Source organism: Tenrec ecaudatus, chromosome 5 (genome assembly GCF_050624435.1).
Source record: "Tenrec ecaudatus isolate mTenEca1 chromosome 5, mTenEca1.hap1, whole genome shotgun sequence".
In the NCBI taxonomy this organism is placed as follows: domain Eukaryota; kingdom Metazoa; phylum Chordata; class Mammalia; order Afrosoricida; family Tenrecidae; genus Tenrec; species Tenrec ecaudatus.
The window spans coordinates 177,374,413-177,390,971 of NC_134534.1; the positions used below are offsets into that span (position 1 = coordinate 177,374,413).

The 16,559-nt window shown below is 36.9% G+C and overlaps 1 protein-coding gene across 5 annotated transcripts in view; it reads left to right on the forward strand.

Annotated features, from left to right (window-relative positions):
• ARHGAP12 (Rho GTPase activating protein 12) overlaps positions 1-16,559 on the forward strand; it is a 139,372-nt gene that overhangs the window by 70,751 nt on the left and 52,062 nt on the right. For 3 of the 5 annotated variants that reach the window (XM_075550328.1, XM_075550329.1, XM_075550331.1), the window contains 2 exons: positions 5,060-5,200; positions 7,757-7,837. In XM_075550328.1, coding sequence (XP_075406443.1) covers positions 5,060-5,200; positions 7,757-7,837 — 222 coding nt within the window. The remainder of the gene's footprint in view (positions 1-5,059; positions 5,201-7,756; positions 7,838-16,559) is intronic. The other 2 variants (XM_075550330.1, XM_075550332.1) reach the window with 1 other exon arrangement.

The following is a 16,559-nucleotide window of genomic DNA, read 5'->3' on the forward strand; positions in this document are numbered from 1 at the left end:
TTTCTCCTTCTTTGGCTAGATGCACAAGAATATGTATAAATAAGGAAAGTGATTAAATTATGCTTTTGTTACAGTTGGGTTACTCTGTACTTATGATAATTCACTTTTCCAACATTATTTTTTAAAAACACATCTTCATCCCGTGCTCTCACCTCCGCCCTGACTTCACTTTCCTCCATTCTCTTAGAGGGTGGTGCAATGAACCAGCCATTGCTCAACAATCTGGAGTGAAGCCTTGGCACCATTGGAAATACTAGGGAATCTGGCATAGGATTGAGATCATGAAGTGAACCCCGCTGTTGGGTAGACAGGGAGCCCTGCATCTGCACAGGACACCCTGTTCTTAAAGAGAACAGTTAGCTTATACAGGTAAAGCAGAGATCTAGTTAGGTGAAGAGCTGGAAATGTCAGATAACGGTTTCTTTCTCAGACGCTATAAAAACATGTGGCTAATAACACTGACTCCTACTTTACACGGTCCTCTTTTACAGTTGGTTATTTGTAATTTTAGTTTGGTGGTGTCTCGTACTTTTAGTGTTCAAAAATGAGAGTGAGGAGAGAGAAAGAGTCCTTGTGTAACCATGATGAGAAAAGTGTTAGAAGAACTTTATCTGGATCTAGAGAAGGTCTGGAAGGCTTGGGGAGTGGACCATGTTGTGTATCATTAGTAGTGAAGTTAAAATTTTATAATTTGGGGAGAGGGTAAGGGCTAAACTATTGAGTAGGTTGAAGAATTGAATTTATATATATATGTATATGTATGTATATTTATATATACACACACACAGGAACTGTTAAGATGGGTCTGCTAGCTCTCTTGTTTGTTAAATAGATTAATATGATTTGTCTGTCAGAATTTCAGCTTACATTACTAGTTTCTGCACAGATTGTATAAAAATAGGTATTTTCAAAGTAGCTGAAGCAGATACTTCAGTAAATGTTTGAGAAAATTTGTACATGGGAGATAAAATTGAAATGTGTGTATGAAAATGTCTATATCCTCTCATATTTAATGGATACTTTGCCAGGACATAGAATTCTAGCTTGAAAATTATTTTATCTTAAAATTGTAAAGCATTTTGAACATTAGAAGCATCTGGATCAGATACTGGTTGAGGAATGGTAAAGCCTTAGCTTCTCCTTTTAGACTGGAAATTCTCCATAAACCTCTTCTTGAGTTGATTCTGACTCTTAGAGACCCACAATAGGGTCTCTGTGGAAACTGATTTACCACAATTTTACTCCCAAGGACCAACTGGTGGGGCCAAAACGCTCACCTTTTGATAAGCAGTCCAGTAAGGAACCACATCTCCATAGCAATCATCAGATTCTCTGCCTAAGAAAGAGTGGGGCTCTGAGGGTCTTGGTAGTCAGCAGTCGGTTTGCATATTGTCCCTTAGTTAGTTTTCTTACCTTCTGTTTCAGGCCCACGTTCCAATTGTGCCTGTTAATTTCTAACCAAGAGCCAATCTGGCTTTTTTTTTCTTCAGAAATGCAAATTGCTGTACTTTCTCTAGGGTAAGGAAGGGATGCACACAGTAAGAAGGGGATTCTGGGGATTTTCATCCTCCTCTTCCCATTACCCCCAGGAGTCCTTAATACGGTCAGTTCTGGACCCATTTGAGGATTCAACTGTGCACACTTGTTGGTTTTCAACTTTACAGCTACCTTCCCTTAGCCTGCCTTGATGCTTAGACTCTGCTTTCTTGTCCCATAATTCAGTTGTCTGCCTGCTGTTCATCTTCCAGTTTTGTGACTTTTGTTGCTTCTCTTCTCCCCATTCTTGAGAGGTTGTGTCTTCTTTTCAGTTATTTTAGTGAGATTCGAGAGGGAGCAAGCATTCAATCTTTTATCTTAGTGTTTTCGAGGTCTCTTTAGTGGTTTTCATTTGGGGTGAGTTTGCCTCCCCAGAGACATTCGGTACTATCTGGAGACGCTGTTGGGTTTCAGCTGGAGTGCGGCTGGCATCTCTTGTTCAAAGGCCAGAGGTTTGGGTGCACATCTTAGATACATAAGATAAATCCCATCTGTTATGGATTGAACTGTTTTCCTCCACAATGTGTTTTAAACTCCAGCCTCCTTGTGGATATTAATTATCCTGTTTAATGAGTGGATTGTCTTTGTTGTGCTAATCTTGCAGAATTTAGTGTAGGGTGTGCCTGGGTCAATCTCTTTAGAGAGGAAAAAGAGATTAAACAAAGCAAGCTGAGAAGCAGAGATGGAGGGCAGAGAGATGTCCATGTCATCGAGGTTTAGAAGCTGAATAAAGCAGGACCTTCCTCCAAAACAGACATCAAGAGAAAGCCTTCTCTCAGGGCAGCACCTTGAATTAAGACTTCAGCCTCCTGAGCTGTGAGTTAATGAATTTCTGTTTGTTAAAGCCACTGATTAGGGGCATATTCTGTCATAGCGGGATTTACATAACTAAGATGCCTTCTTAGTACTTTGTATATTTTAAGCCAAGAGGAAAGTTGAAAGAATAATGCAATCTGTATATTGTTTACTCTACAATTAGGTTAACTAATTGTTAACATTTTGCCACATTTTTTTCTTTCTCCTGTCCAAGCCCGTTACAGACATGTGTCAGTTTTGTTCTCAATCATTTAAAGCAGATGTTATAATACTCCGTTTAGTTAGTATAAGGATACATTTTTTGTAAAACCACAATATATTGATCACACCCTGAAATTTAGTATTGGTACATTTAATGTGCAGTGAATACTTTATCTCAGTAGTTAAGTAATGTCCTTTATAGATGTTTTGTTTGTTGGTGAAGACTCCAGTGAAGGATTACATATTGCATTTTTGTTATGTCTTCTTAATATTATATTTTGGTTTTGATTATTGGAACACACAAAGTTTTTTGAGTCTGACTATGCTATTTGTTTTTCTATTTATGTCACTCATTGTATTTTGCTTCTGTGTATTTTGTGTGCACCTGTGTTTAAGGTGAGTTTATGGTCTTGGACGTTCATATGTAGGGATTCTTTAATGCTGGAATTGAACATGATTCCATTAAGAGGATTTGCTTTTGCTTCTGCCACATGCCCAGTGAAAGGAGTACCCTAAGAATATTTGAAAGTAAAATTTCGGCTTTAGTGTTTTTTATAGGTTTTTAAAAGTTGCAGTAATTTGGATTTCATGAAGTGTGCTTTATGTTACTTGAATATCAGGACGGTTCCTGTGATTTCCATGACGTAGAATAAAATTTCTGATTAACGTGGGCCCTAGTTTCGTCTTGTGTTTGAACTTCCCTACCTTTGCTGGTGTTGTTCCTTAGTACTTCTGAATGGCCTCCTTTGGCAGATACATCAGTGAGAAGGCTGGTGTCTTTGTTCTGCTTACCTCTCTGGATCCTTGGTTCCACCTAGCTGCTATAGACCCAGAGGTCAAAAGCTAACTTTTAAGAGAATTTGAATTTGCTTTTGATGAGTTAACTGTTAAAGTTATTATGTAACAGTTTAAGCTGTTTTTATCTGTATGACCAGTTGGAATACTGCCTGCCAATCTCCTATAAATGGAACAACCACTGCAGCATTCTCATAGTTCTGCAATGACGGTAGAATATGCCCCAGTAACTAGTTATTTACTATAGTATTGTTACTATTTGAAGAGTGCTTGCTAAATATAATCGTAATTTTTATTGTAAAACAAACAAGCTCACTGCCACCGAGTAGATTCTGACTCAGCCGTTTAGGGACTGTTCCTGTGGGTTTCCAAGACGGCAACTCTTTACCGGGTGCCATTAAATCTAGCAAACTGTCAAGATGTTAAAGTTATTCTTGGTTATCAAGATAGTGGCGGTTTTCATAACACGGTGGAACATCTTATTGCCCTCAAATTGCAAGTCACGATGAACACTTTGTTGACTAATAAGTCTTTTTATGAAAAAGACGGATTCTGATTATTTCTTAAGTAGATTTTACTAGATTGCCCTTTTAAATGTTTTAAGAGGTTTATGCTTTTGCCCAATCAGCTTACATTTCGGTGATCTTAATTAAATATAAATCTCCTGATCTTAACTTAATTTTTCATATTTTCAGAAATGTTACTTTGAGATAGCATTGCTTTTCTGCAGTGTTTTTGCCAACTCTCAATTTTGTGATTGTATTAGTTACTCTTAGATTATATTAAGTTACTTCTGTAACATGGGATCTTCCTATCTTGTCTTAGCGTCTCAGTGCAAATTATGGCAATACAAGTCTGAATGACTGAGATTTAATGGCAGAAGCTATTTTGCCTAAAGGTGATAGAATAATTTGCTCATGGGAGTTAATTCAAAAAATATTTATTGAATGAATGAATTTTAAGTGCAGTAAGCAACGTGCTATTTAGTTATACTATAAGTCTTCTTTTTTGAGAAAATTGTAGTAATTTCTGTTTTCCTATGCCCATCGTGTATCATACCACTGTATTACTTACAAACTCAGCTTTTAATCAGACTGTATGTATTTGAACTTCCTCAGTTTTCTTTTTTTCCCCCTTCTTGCTTTGAAGTTTAGTTTCCAACAAGCTTTAAAAAGCACTTGGTTGATGCGTTAGCAATCAAATTGAATTTACCAATTAAGTAGGATGTGCGATGTAGTGCCACAAAGCTGGGCCTTGTCTGTATACCCTTTATGAAAGAAGTTCAAAAGCTGTTTATTGAGCACTTGCTTTTCCGGCCTTTGTAGTAAGTAGGTAAGTGGAAGTTTTCAGGGAGCTTAGTATAATGAGGCAGCCTCATTTGCTTCTCTGTGTACCCCTGTAGTTTTTTAACCTGGTTTCAGTTTGAAAATAGCATTAAGTTGAAGGCAGTGTTTTATCGCTTTAGGTAGAAAACACTTTTCATTTTTATTACAGCTTGCTTTTCTGGGGTTGCACTAATATTAAAGTAGCTATTATTAATTTCATCACCTACATTAGCAAGCACAGGTAAAGATTTAGTAGTCTTTCTTTTAAAAAGTAAATATTCACATATACGTACCGTAAGCCATGTAAAGTATATTACTTAGATTTTTCAACTGCTGAATATTTCTACTTAAAGAAGAAAAACCCTTATGTTTCTGACTATTTATAGCTTCTTTCGTCAGAAGAAAACTACCACAGCCTTTGTTACAGCCAGTCAGATAGTCAGTGTGGTTCTTCTCCAAGGGGTTGGTCAGAAGAGTTGGATGAACGTGGGCATACCTTATATACCAGTGACTATACTAATGAAAAGGTACATTTGTTTTTTCTCATCTAGTGCTTGTTGGCAGAATCTTCTTATAACATTAACTACTGAGGTTTTAGTAGTATTAAATGCACTCAAAACTTTTTCATTGTCTTTATGTAATTGTGCCAATTGACATGAACACTCAATATAACTGATTCATGGTTTTAAACTTATGATAGTGATTTTTATGGTGCTGATACCCATTTAAGACAGACCTTCAAGAGCTTAGCCCTTTTGTTGAGTGTCTTTCTGTTTAGGCTTCTTTAATGAAAGAAGTCTTCATCAAACAGAATCTCATTCCATTTACATGTCTACGTTTTTCTTTGAAAAACTAAGAGTAGTTTTCTTCAGTGTACCCTTATTACACACTCCCTCACTGGTTGAATTTCTTTTTATATTATAACAAAATTTATATAAAAGAGAAACCATGAATCTAGTATTTTATGGTTAAATAACTGGGTTGGGGTTAAGCATTGAAAATTTCTGCGTGTATTATGCCTGGTTTTATCTGCTGGAGAACTGGTTGGTTGTGATAATTAGACACGGGAGTAGACTTTTACATACACCCCCCCCTGCTTTCCTGCCTTAATTACAGTAGTTTTTACTTACTTGATAGTAAAGACCGTATTTCTCGCATTAGTAATTCTTATCTTTCCCCTGTATATAGGAGGGGTCTTCAGGAAGTTCATAGAAAAATTCTATTTATCTCTTAATTCCATTTCTACATGAACTTTGTGAAGACCCCTTGTAGTAACTGATTTATGCTTTTAAACTCCTTATAGTGAAAGTGATTTTTAAGATGTTGATGCCTTTTTAAAATAGACAGAAATATCATTATTCTTACTGTTATTTAAATCATATTGAGTAGGATGTGTTGGCTATAATAAGGGGTTCCTAAGTACTTGTGGAAGATGGGCAGTTTCATGCTTGCGGGTTGGAAAGGATTCCCTCTTGTTGTTTTTTTCACCACTGCTATCATGGTGTAGAGAGTAGAAGAGGGAAGTCAAAAAGTATTGCTACCAGAGGTTCTGGTTCACGTATGAATGGGTTTATTCCAAACAAAACATGTTTCACACATTACTGTGGTCATTGGATGGTTACATACAAGTTCTCTCAATGATAGACTTGCCTTCATCTCATGTAGGAGCCTAGGTACTATTTATGCCACGGAAAAATATTTTTCTGTCAGGGCTAAAATCAAATTTTCATGAAGCTCACGTGGCCATTTTCCCAATTCATTCAAGTTTTACAGAAATGCTGCTCTACCTACAACAACAATTTTTAGATGGGTCATTTATTTTAAAAGAAGGTTGAGAAGACCTTACAGATAAACTGAGAAGGAAGAGCATTAGCCTCAATGAATGAAAAATCTGTGGCTGAAGTCCAGAAACTGGTATGTGATGAGTAGCCACAGAAATTGGGATCTCATATGGTTTGGCATTTTCAGTTTTAATTGAACACCTTGTCCCCAGAATACTTTTAGCTCCGTGGGTGCTCCAAATGCTAAGAGCAGCTAACTCAAAGAGCTGCTCTTACCCCCAGTCTTCTAAGCAAGATAGAGGCTAGTGAAGATGGTTTTTGTAGAATGAATCATAATCAAGGATGAGTTCCTAATTTCCTAATACTATCCCAAGACCAAGGAGATCAGCTAGGGCACTTAAATCCAAGGCAGAGAAGTCATCTCAGAAAGTCATGGTGAGAATTTTCTTTGGGGATGTTTCAGGGATAATCTCCATAGATTTTCTTGAACTATACAAGATAGTCACAGGGACTTATAAAGAAAATTGAAAACGGCATTGATGAAAAAAGGCCTGGAAAGTTAGTTGCATTAAGGAATTTTTTCCCATCATGACAATACACCAGCTCATCTTTCAAGGGTAGCAAGGGCCCCCTTAAAAGAATTTCATTTGGAAACCATATCGTATCCACTGTTCAGCCCTGACCTTGATCCTCCAGACTTCTTTTTGTTTCCCAAACCCAAATAACATTACAGCGGAATATGGTTTGAGTCCACCAAGAATTCCAAAATCGCAGTTTTCCTGAGGTATAAATTAAAGAGTGAAGAGTTCTTTGGTGGGGAGATTTAGAAAGGTGTTAACACTATTTTAAAAAGTATGTAGACCTAGATGATTTGCCGAGAAACAATAGATTCAAATTTCCCCGGGGGGGCAGGGGGGTGACCCTTTGATTTTTAGCAGTACTTTTTGACTTACCCATCACCTATGGTCCAGTACTTGTACACAGCTATGTATTTGTATATTGTATATTTCTTGATTCTATGGTCTTTAAATGTTTTTTGAATTCCTTGTGACATAAATGAATGGGAAATTTAATATTTAATTTAATATTAGTATTAAAAATCACATTTAATATTGAGTATACTTGCACTTACCAAGTTTAACATCCAAGTCTATGACTGAAAGTTTGTTAAAATAATTTCAGTGTTTACATAGCATCATTTTGAACTAAACAAATTTATAAGTGTCATATCTAATAGCTCTAGTTATATCAGCTTGAAAGCACCTTTACTTAAATTACATTTACACCTTTCTGTTTTCATAGTGGCTCAAGCATGTTGATGATCAAGGTAGACAATATTACTACAGTGCAGATGGATCTCGATCAGAATGGGAATTGCCAAAGGTAACAAACCTTAATACTAAATTCCTATTTAGCAGTAATACATCAGTGAATATCTGAAAATGATTTAAAATAGATTTAGTTTTGCATTTTTATTCAATTTTTAATAAGTAGCAAGATTAGTATTTTAGAATTGATTAAGAATCCTGTAACTGGCTACATTTAAAAAAATATGCACTATCATGTAGTGTTGATGATCATTTCTGTTCACATATTCACATTATTTTGATTTAACTTAAAATCATAACTGAGAGTAAGAACTCTTCCTTGCAAATAATGCCATCTTATTCTAGGTTGTCAATAACGCCATGATTCAGAGATAGCGGTTCTTCTTTTGTCTTCCTTATTCAGTGTCTAGTTTTGGCATCGCCTCATAGGCTTGCACTTAACAACAGCAACAAGGTCTAGTTATCTTGAGTTTTCCACGTGAAGTTGGTATTAATATTTAATCTCCTTTTTTAATGGGAAAGAACAGAAAGTATTCAAGTCTATCCTCTTAATCTAAATGTTTACGGTAATTAAACTAGCCATTGGCTAAGACATACAATATGTGATTAAGATCTCTTGGGGCCTAGTTGGATATCTCTTTCCAGATAAGGGAGCCAGGGTCGAGTTTTTTATCTAAGGTAAGTTTCAGAGTGTTCACATACATGTCAGCCTCTTTTACTACTCCACACAAATGATTTTGACTATTAACTGAAAGATGTGTGGTTTGAATCCACTTAGTGGTGCTGCAAAAGAAAGGCCTGTCAAGGCCTTTAGATTACAGCCATTGGAAACACGATGAAGTGCAGTTTTTTTTTTAACACTCATGGGGTTGCCATGATGCAGAATCCAATGGCAATGAGTTTGGTTTGGTATTATTTCTTAAGGTGATTTTAAGTGATATTTATGCAAACATTTAAACCTTAACTGGTATATTGTTTTAACTTAACATAAGAAACTATAATTGGCAGGCAAATCTAGCATATCAATTGTTACATATGCTTTTGTTTTTAAAGAAAATTGTTTAAGGGTCAAAATAAGTCAATATAAAGAAAAATATTCATAGTACAAATGATACATGGAATAGGGAAAAAATATCACCAGGTGTTATTGAAGTGATTGAGATTGGGAAACACGCATCTAGTAAACTAGTACTAATGGTGCTTTCTTCCTTAGGTGAATGTTATCTGACCTTACATTATTTGATGAAAGTATACACCTGGTAGCAGTAGGATGACATTGTACATAATATGACATCACTTTTTAATTTATGAAACATAATGACCAATTTTGGACTCTCTTTTTCCCCCTTTAACATTATTAATTTGCACTTAAGAACCCAATTTTCAAGATAAAACCAAAATATTGAAGTTGTGCCAAGTATTCACAATACTTATATAACACCGAATATGTAATGACTTGACATTTTATTTTCTAAATTTACTTGTCTCTTAGTATACCTTTTTAAGTAGGAAAATATTATTCCAAGCTTAATGTAGCCATCACCAACTTTTAGGGGTAATAGTATGCCTCATACGATTTACAATGTTTTCATTTTTTAAGTATATTAGAAGTCATAGACCATGCCAGAGATACTGCTTTTCAAAATTAGTGCCATCTGCAAAAGCCTGGCACTAACTGATTACATTAGAAAGGAAAATGTACTGATTTTATTGGAAAGGTTAGGGATATGTGAAATCTGATGTGCATGAATTAGGAAGGAATATTGTGGGGGACACAATTATTCAATTAAAACTCTTTAACAAAGTGATCCATTGTATTAGGCTTAACAATAAAATATAAGATCTGATCTTGACTTAGAAGAAACAAGAAGTGAAACCTCTTAAAAGTTGAGTTCATTGAAATGATTTATTGTATAAAAGACTAATGTTTTAATAATGTATTAATTTCATAATTTAAACACAAATGTAAAATTTTTATTTCACTTGAAAACTTGACTTGTTTGCTTTAGCTGGTATTACAAATCTCAGTTGAGTTCTAGTGGAATCTCATGTTGAGCTGCCTCTTCCACCAGTGTTTTCTGATTGGTTAAGAGAAGTGGTTGGTCTGAGGTCAAGGTCCAGTGAAGGGAGACACTGACAGGAGCAGTTTGGAATGTTAACAAATGGCCAGATATTTCCATTGAGTTCCTTATTAATTCTTGTCCTTTCCTAAGTCATGAGAATTGTAATGTCTAATATAAAGGAGGTGGCTTGAGTGAATGCAAGAAGAGAAGCAAAGGACAGAGTTCATCTAAGACTTCAGAGAGTAGATTTCCAGCTGGGGAAATACGGCCTGACCATGACTATGAGTCTTCAGTTCTTTGAGAGCGTTTTGTTTCTTTTCACAGCTGGATACGTGGGATAAGGTATCAGAAGATCGGCATGTTTTAATCTTTCTGTAAATTGGGATATGAAGAAGGGGTGTCAGTTGAGTGTAGTAGGAATGAAAAATACAGGAAAGGAATAACAAGGAAGATGTTTTAGAACCACTACTTAATGTGTTATTGTATGCTGAGGGGAAATTGACTTAAGTTTTGTACCCTACACAAGAAAATACTTACCCAGTAATTATAAAATAAGTTTTTCTTTTGATAAATTTGTATCCTTCAAGACAAACTTCTTAAGAAAATATTAGCACACAGAATCCTGTAATATATAAAAAGGATTATTCACGGCATACCAAGTCCACTCCCAATGTAAAGCAGATCTATTACTCAAAACTCAGTCTTGGTGATCCACCATACTAACAGTCTCAGATGGTGCTAGCAAAGAATATTGGAAGTACCGTGGACTGACAGAAGGACAGACACATATCTGCCTTGGAAGAAGTAGAGCCAGAATGCTCTTTAGAATCAAGAACAGTGAGCTTTTCATCTCATGTATTTCATACATATTATCAGGAGAGACCAGTTCCTGCAAAAGGACATCCTATCCTGTTTGCTAAAGTAAGAGGGTCAGCAAAAAGGAGGAAATAAACCATTTTATTGGGGGCTCGTACAATTCTTATCCCAATCCATACATCCATCCATTGTGTCAAGCACATTTGTGCATTTGTTGCCATCATCAGTCTCAAAACATTAGCTTTCTACTTGAGCCCTCAATATCAGCTCTTCGGAGGAAGACCGTTGACAAGGTGGGTTGACATAGTGGCTGCAGAATAGCCTCAAACATACCAATTATGAGTAAGATGCAAGACCAGGAAGTGTTCCCTTCTGTTCTACACAGGGTTGCTATGAGTTGGAACCAACTTGACGGTACTTAACAACAATCATAGTCCAAAGAAGAAAAACTACACAGTCTCAGTTGCAATAGCAAAAGCATTTGACAAAATCCGATGCTCACTCATTAGTGACGAAACTAACAAACTAGAAATAAAAGGGAATCTACCCCAAAAACTTATAGGTAAACAATAGTTATCCCTGGAAGATAGAATATTTTCCCCTTAGAATTGGAAATAATGGAAGTCTGAGGGCACTTCGAAAAGCTTGTGATAAAATTCCATTTATTCAGGAACTATTTGAAGTCCCTTCATATGTCTGTTCTCAGTTTAGTACTGAAAGTACCCACTTCAGCAAGCTCACTGCCATTAAGTCAGTGCTGACTCATAGTGACCTCCTGTGTGTTTCCCCCACAACTAATCATGGGTTCAGTAAGCGCAATAAAGTCATAGAGAATGAGAAAGATAGGAGAGAGTAAAATAAAGAAGTCAGACACATGGTAACATGTTCATCTCCTGGATGGCCATGATCTCAACAGCCAGGTCTGCGCACAGCACAGGCCGAGAAGGCAGGGGAGAGAGATTTATTGCTAACCAAGGCTTATCTATCTTTGGGGATATGCAGCCCCCTATTTATAGGTAAAGACATACGTCACAGGAAGGGGTTGTACTATAGGTAATACAGTAATGGGAGGGGGATGAGCTAGGGGTACACAAGCTATAGGAAGAGGAGGGATTAAGGATATACATGTGACAAGATGGGTGGATCCTAGGTTCATGATGGCAGCCTAACCTTAATTGCCCTAGAGCTGGAGACTAGTTAGCCAAGCTTTCAGGGGAAGCAAGACACTGACCTTAACAGCAGGGAGTGAGTGAGCCCCACCTCTGTGGGAAAAACAATGGTGTCTGCTTGCTCTGAATGGCTGGAGTCTTCAGGGAGATAACTTGACAATCATTTACCATTAGTTGCAGTGTCCTAGGTCTAACATTATATTTAGGGGAGTCGAGCTGGGGAACAGTCTTTTTGTATCCTACAACTATTTATGGGAGTAGTAAGCCCAGTCTTTCTCCCAAGAAGATGCTCATAGTTTTGAACTGCCAGCCATGAGGTTCATAGCCCAATGGCTGCATAAGTTCACTACAACAAAGGTTGAGTGCTAGGCTGCTAGCCTTAAGGTCAGTCATTTGAACCCACCAGCTGCTGTATGGGAGAAAGGTATGGCCGCCTGCCTCCATAAAGATTTGCAGCCTTGGAAACATGATAGGGCAGGTCTGATTTGTCCTGTACCATCTACAGGATTGCATTGAATTGGAATTAACTCAACGGCAGTGGGTTTGGTTTGGTTTCACCAGAAGGTGAAATGATTTTCTGTTAAAATAAAAAACAAGACCCAATTCATCTAAAAAACAAAAAACCCTCATAGACCCAATAAATGAATAATAGCTACGTTTTGGGATACAAGATAGACACACAAAGGTTAATTACTTTATGGGAGGAGATTGCAAAAAAAGTTCATGGAAAATGGAATTAAAATATAAAAATAAATATATAAACTTTATTTCTTAATATAAATTCCATCAAAGTCAGGTCACTTATGTAAGCATTGATTTTAGTCATTTAGTCCATCCATAAAAAACTCTGAGGGTCTTGGGGATCTAATTATAACAATGCAGCCTTTTTTACATATAAACTGAAGAAAAATGGATGCCCATTGAAGATTTATTGTGATTAGGAAACAAAAGTCATAAGGAGTCAAATCAGCACTGTTAAGTAGCGCCTAATGATTTCCCATTGAAACTCTGGCATCCAGTGGTGATACTGGGAGGGTGGAGGGATGGTGGGGTAGAAAGGGGAACCAATCACAAGAATCTACATATAACTTCTCCCTGGGAGATGGACAACAGAAACATGGGTGAAGGGAGAGGTCGGACAGTGTAAGATATAACAAAGTAATAATTTATAAATTATCAAGGAGTGGGGAGGGAGGGGGAAAATGAGGAGCTGTTACCAAGGGCTCAAGTGAGAAAGCAAATGTTTTGAGAATGCTGATGGCAACAAATGTACAATTGTGCTTGACACAGTGGATGTGAGTATGGATTGTGATAAAGAGTTGTATGAGCCCACAATAAAATGATTACAAAAACCACAACAAAAACTCTGGCATAATTTCCCTTTTTTGATTAGACATGAGCAGAAGCTTTGTCGTGGTAAAGGACTGATTCTAGTAAGGGTTTCCTGTGTGTTTTTCTGGTCAAGCTTTGACTAGCTTTCTCAAAACGTTTTCATAATAAGCAGATGTTATGGTTCTTTGGCCCTCCGGAAAGTCAACAAATTAAATGGCTTGAACATTCCCCAAACTTGCCGTCATCTTTGCGCTTGACCGGCCCACTTTTGCTTTCACTGGACCACTTTTATCTCTCTTTTTTTTTTTTTAACCTTCAGAACTGTACTGAGAAAGCCATGTTTTGTCTCCTGCTACAGTCCTTCAAAGAAATGCTGGGGATCTAGATCTTGCTGTTAGAATTTGCATGGAAAACTCTGCTCTTGAGTGCAGCTAATCTGGGCATAGCCATTTTGATACTCATCCAACAGAAAGTTTGCTCAATTTTAATTGTTTCAGTCAGAATTGTGTAAGCTAAACAAATTGAGATGTCTTTGGTGTTGGCTATTGTTTCACCTGGTAATTTTACATCCTATTCATTTAGGCACAATCATTTTCCTTGCAAATTGACGTAGATGGTCTATTGCTGGGAGCATCACTTTTACCATCACCTTGACCTTTCTTAAAACAAATGTGCATTTATAAACTGACTTCCTTGGAAACATGGTTTCCACAAACTTTTAGTAAAACATCAATGTTTTCACCTTTCTTCCACCTAAGTTTTACCATAAATTTAATCTTTGTTCTTATGTTACAGCAGAATTCACCTTGTTCTAATTGAGGCTCTTTTCAAACTGATGTGTTATCTGTCTTAGTGCTTCAAACTAGATCGTGTTCAGACAGGCTATACCAAGTTAATACAAGCTTATGCTAGACTGACTAACATAAACGACAACAACAACAACAAAAAGGTATTTAATACCAGAGAAACTAGATCTTTCCTACTCTGGTCGATGGGAATGGAAGGTAATTTAGTTACTTTTGAAAACAATTGGACAGTTTCGTATAAAAGTAAACATGCTACTCAGATGACTCAGCAGTCTTCTGGGTATTTAGCTGAGAGACACGAATACGTGTGTTTACACCAAATCCTCACATGAATGTACTTAGCAGCTTTATTTGTATCACTAAGAATGGATAAACACTGAATGGAATGCACAATCTTGGAATACTACTCAGCAAGGAAAACAGATGAACAGTTGGGATACATAGTGTGGGTTAATGTGAAGACCCTGTGCTGAATGAAAAAAATCCAATCCCATGAGATTACGTTCTAGGCAATTTCATTTATATAACTTTCTTGAAATGACAAAATTTAATGATAGAGAGCGGGTCAGCAGTTGTCAGGGGTTAGGATTGGTGGGAGGGTGTACCTGTCAGAGGTTTGTATGAGGTAGTGTCCTCGTGCTGATGGAACAGTTCTGCATCCTCATGGAAAGGGTGACTTATTTTATGGATGTGGTAAAAATTCCATGTAACTATAACCAGGGGAAAAAAGTAGATGTGAAAGCTGTTGGCACATATATAAGGTCTGTAGTTTGGCTAGCAGCATTGCACCCATATCAATGTCCTGATAGGATGGTTGTACTAGTCTCATAGGAAAATAGAATTACAATATAGTCATGTTTTTCTATGAGCCTTTGAAGCCCCCTCACACAGTGTCGTTGTCGAAACCTGAGCAAACGTAGCTTGATGAAACAAGCCATTGTTGAGAGAGCGCTACAGTTTGGCCAGTTCTCTGTGAATCTAAAATTAACAGAACTTTTTTTTAAGTTGTTTAGAGGAACAATGTGACTAATATGCCAATAAACTTTAGAAGAGTGGAATAAATAACTAGGGAAAAATATAAAATAGCACATTTGTTTCAAAGACATGACAAACCCCCAATAAGTTAATGATCAATTAAGAAATAAAATGAATAATAAAAAAGATTGTCTCCAAAGATAACTGTTTCAAAAGCTTTTATTTGTGAACTTCTAAAACTTTCCATGGAACTGATTATAAGAGAGAAAGCTACCCTACCCCACTTGTATTTCTTGGGTTACTGTAACCTTAGACTAAAACCAATACCATTTATAGTACCTCTCTCTGAATGAAATATAGATATATAGATATATATATAGCTATCAAAATGTATTTATAGGAGTGACATGTTAAAAAGTACAGAAAATTACAAATCAGATTAATTTTGAACATGAATTTAAAACTTCAGGAATAAACTGTTGGCAAATTGAATTTGATCAAGGAGGATTTATAGCAGGAATTCTTTAAAATTTGAAAATCTCTTACTATAAGTTGTAGCGATAAACCTACTAATCATTCCTCAGTAGTTACTCTTTCTTTTTCATAATAAAATGTCCAGTTTTGCTAGGTATATGACTTCTCAACTGAAACTAGATTCCGCAGCTCAGTAGGAAGTAAGCAGTGATAGGTGACCTGGAAAACCAGGCCATGTTTTGGATTTTTTTAAAAAAGTTACACATCATCTACCTTCTCTTTTTCCTCCCTTCTTTTTTTTAGCCCTAACAGAGGCATAGTGCCCTGAGCTAGCTTTAATCATGTGGTTGAGAGCAACACCTTGGCTGCACAACAGCAGAAGGAATCTGTATCCTTGAATGACCTCTGGAACAGAGCCATCCTTGCCTACTTCTGTACTGTTACGTGGGGGGAACTTAAACATTTATCTGCTTAAACCCCTGTTTTTAGATGTCTCTGCCCCAGCCCATTAGCCCACCTCATAACTATTATAGAAACATACCATACTGAAAAAAAATCGGCAGCAGGGAAGTCCATGTGCTGATCTCGAAAGATGCCGAAAATCCCTTAAGCACAAACCACTTTCCGTTCTTCTCTTCAGGAAAGGGTTTGAGAGGTGAGAGCATGGGCTTCAGAACTGTAAAGACCCAGATAGAAGATACATTGAGAAACAATAGTTTCACATTTGCTAATTTTGTTTGTTAGAGGTTTTTAATGTAGCAATACTTTGTGAAATACCCTCATACCATGATCTTCAATTGGGAGGTGTATTTTATACACTGTCTGACCTCTCTCTTCACCTACTTTTCTTTTGTGCGTCCCCCAGGGAGGAGGTTGTATATAGATCCTTGTAATCGGTTCCCCCTTTCTACCCCACCTTCCCTCCATTCTCCTGGTATCGCCAGCCTCACCTTTGGTCCTGAAGATACCATTTGTCCTGGATTCCTTGTGTTTCTTATCTGTACCAGTGTACATCCTTTGATCTAGCCAGATTTGTAGGGTAGAATTGAGATCATGATAGTGGGGGTGGGAGGTGGGGAGGAAGCATTTAGGAACTAGAGGAAAGTTGTATGTTTCATCATTGCTACACTGCACCCTGACTG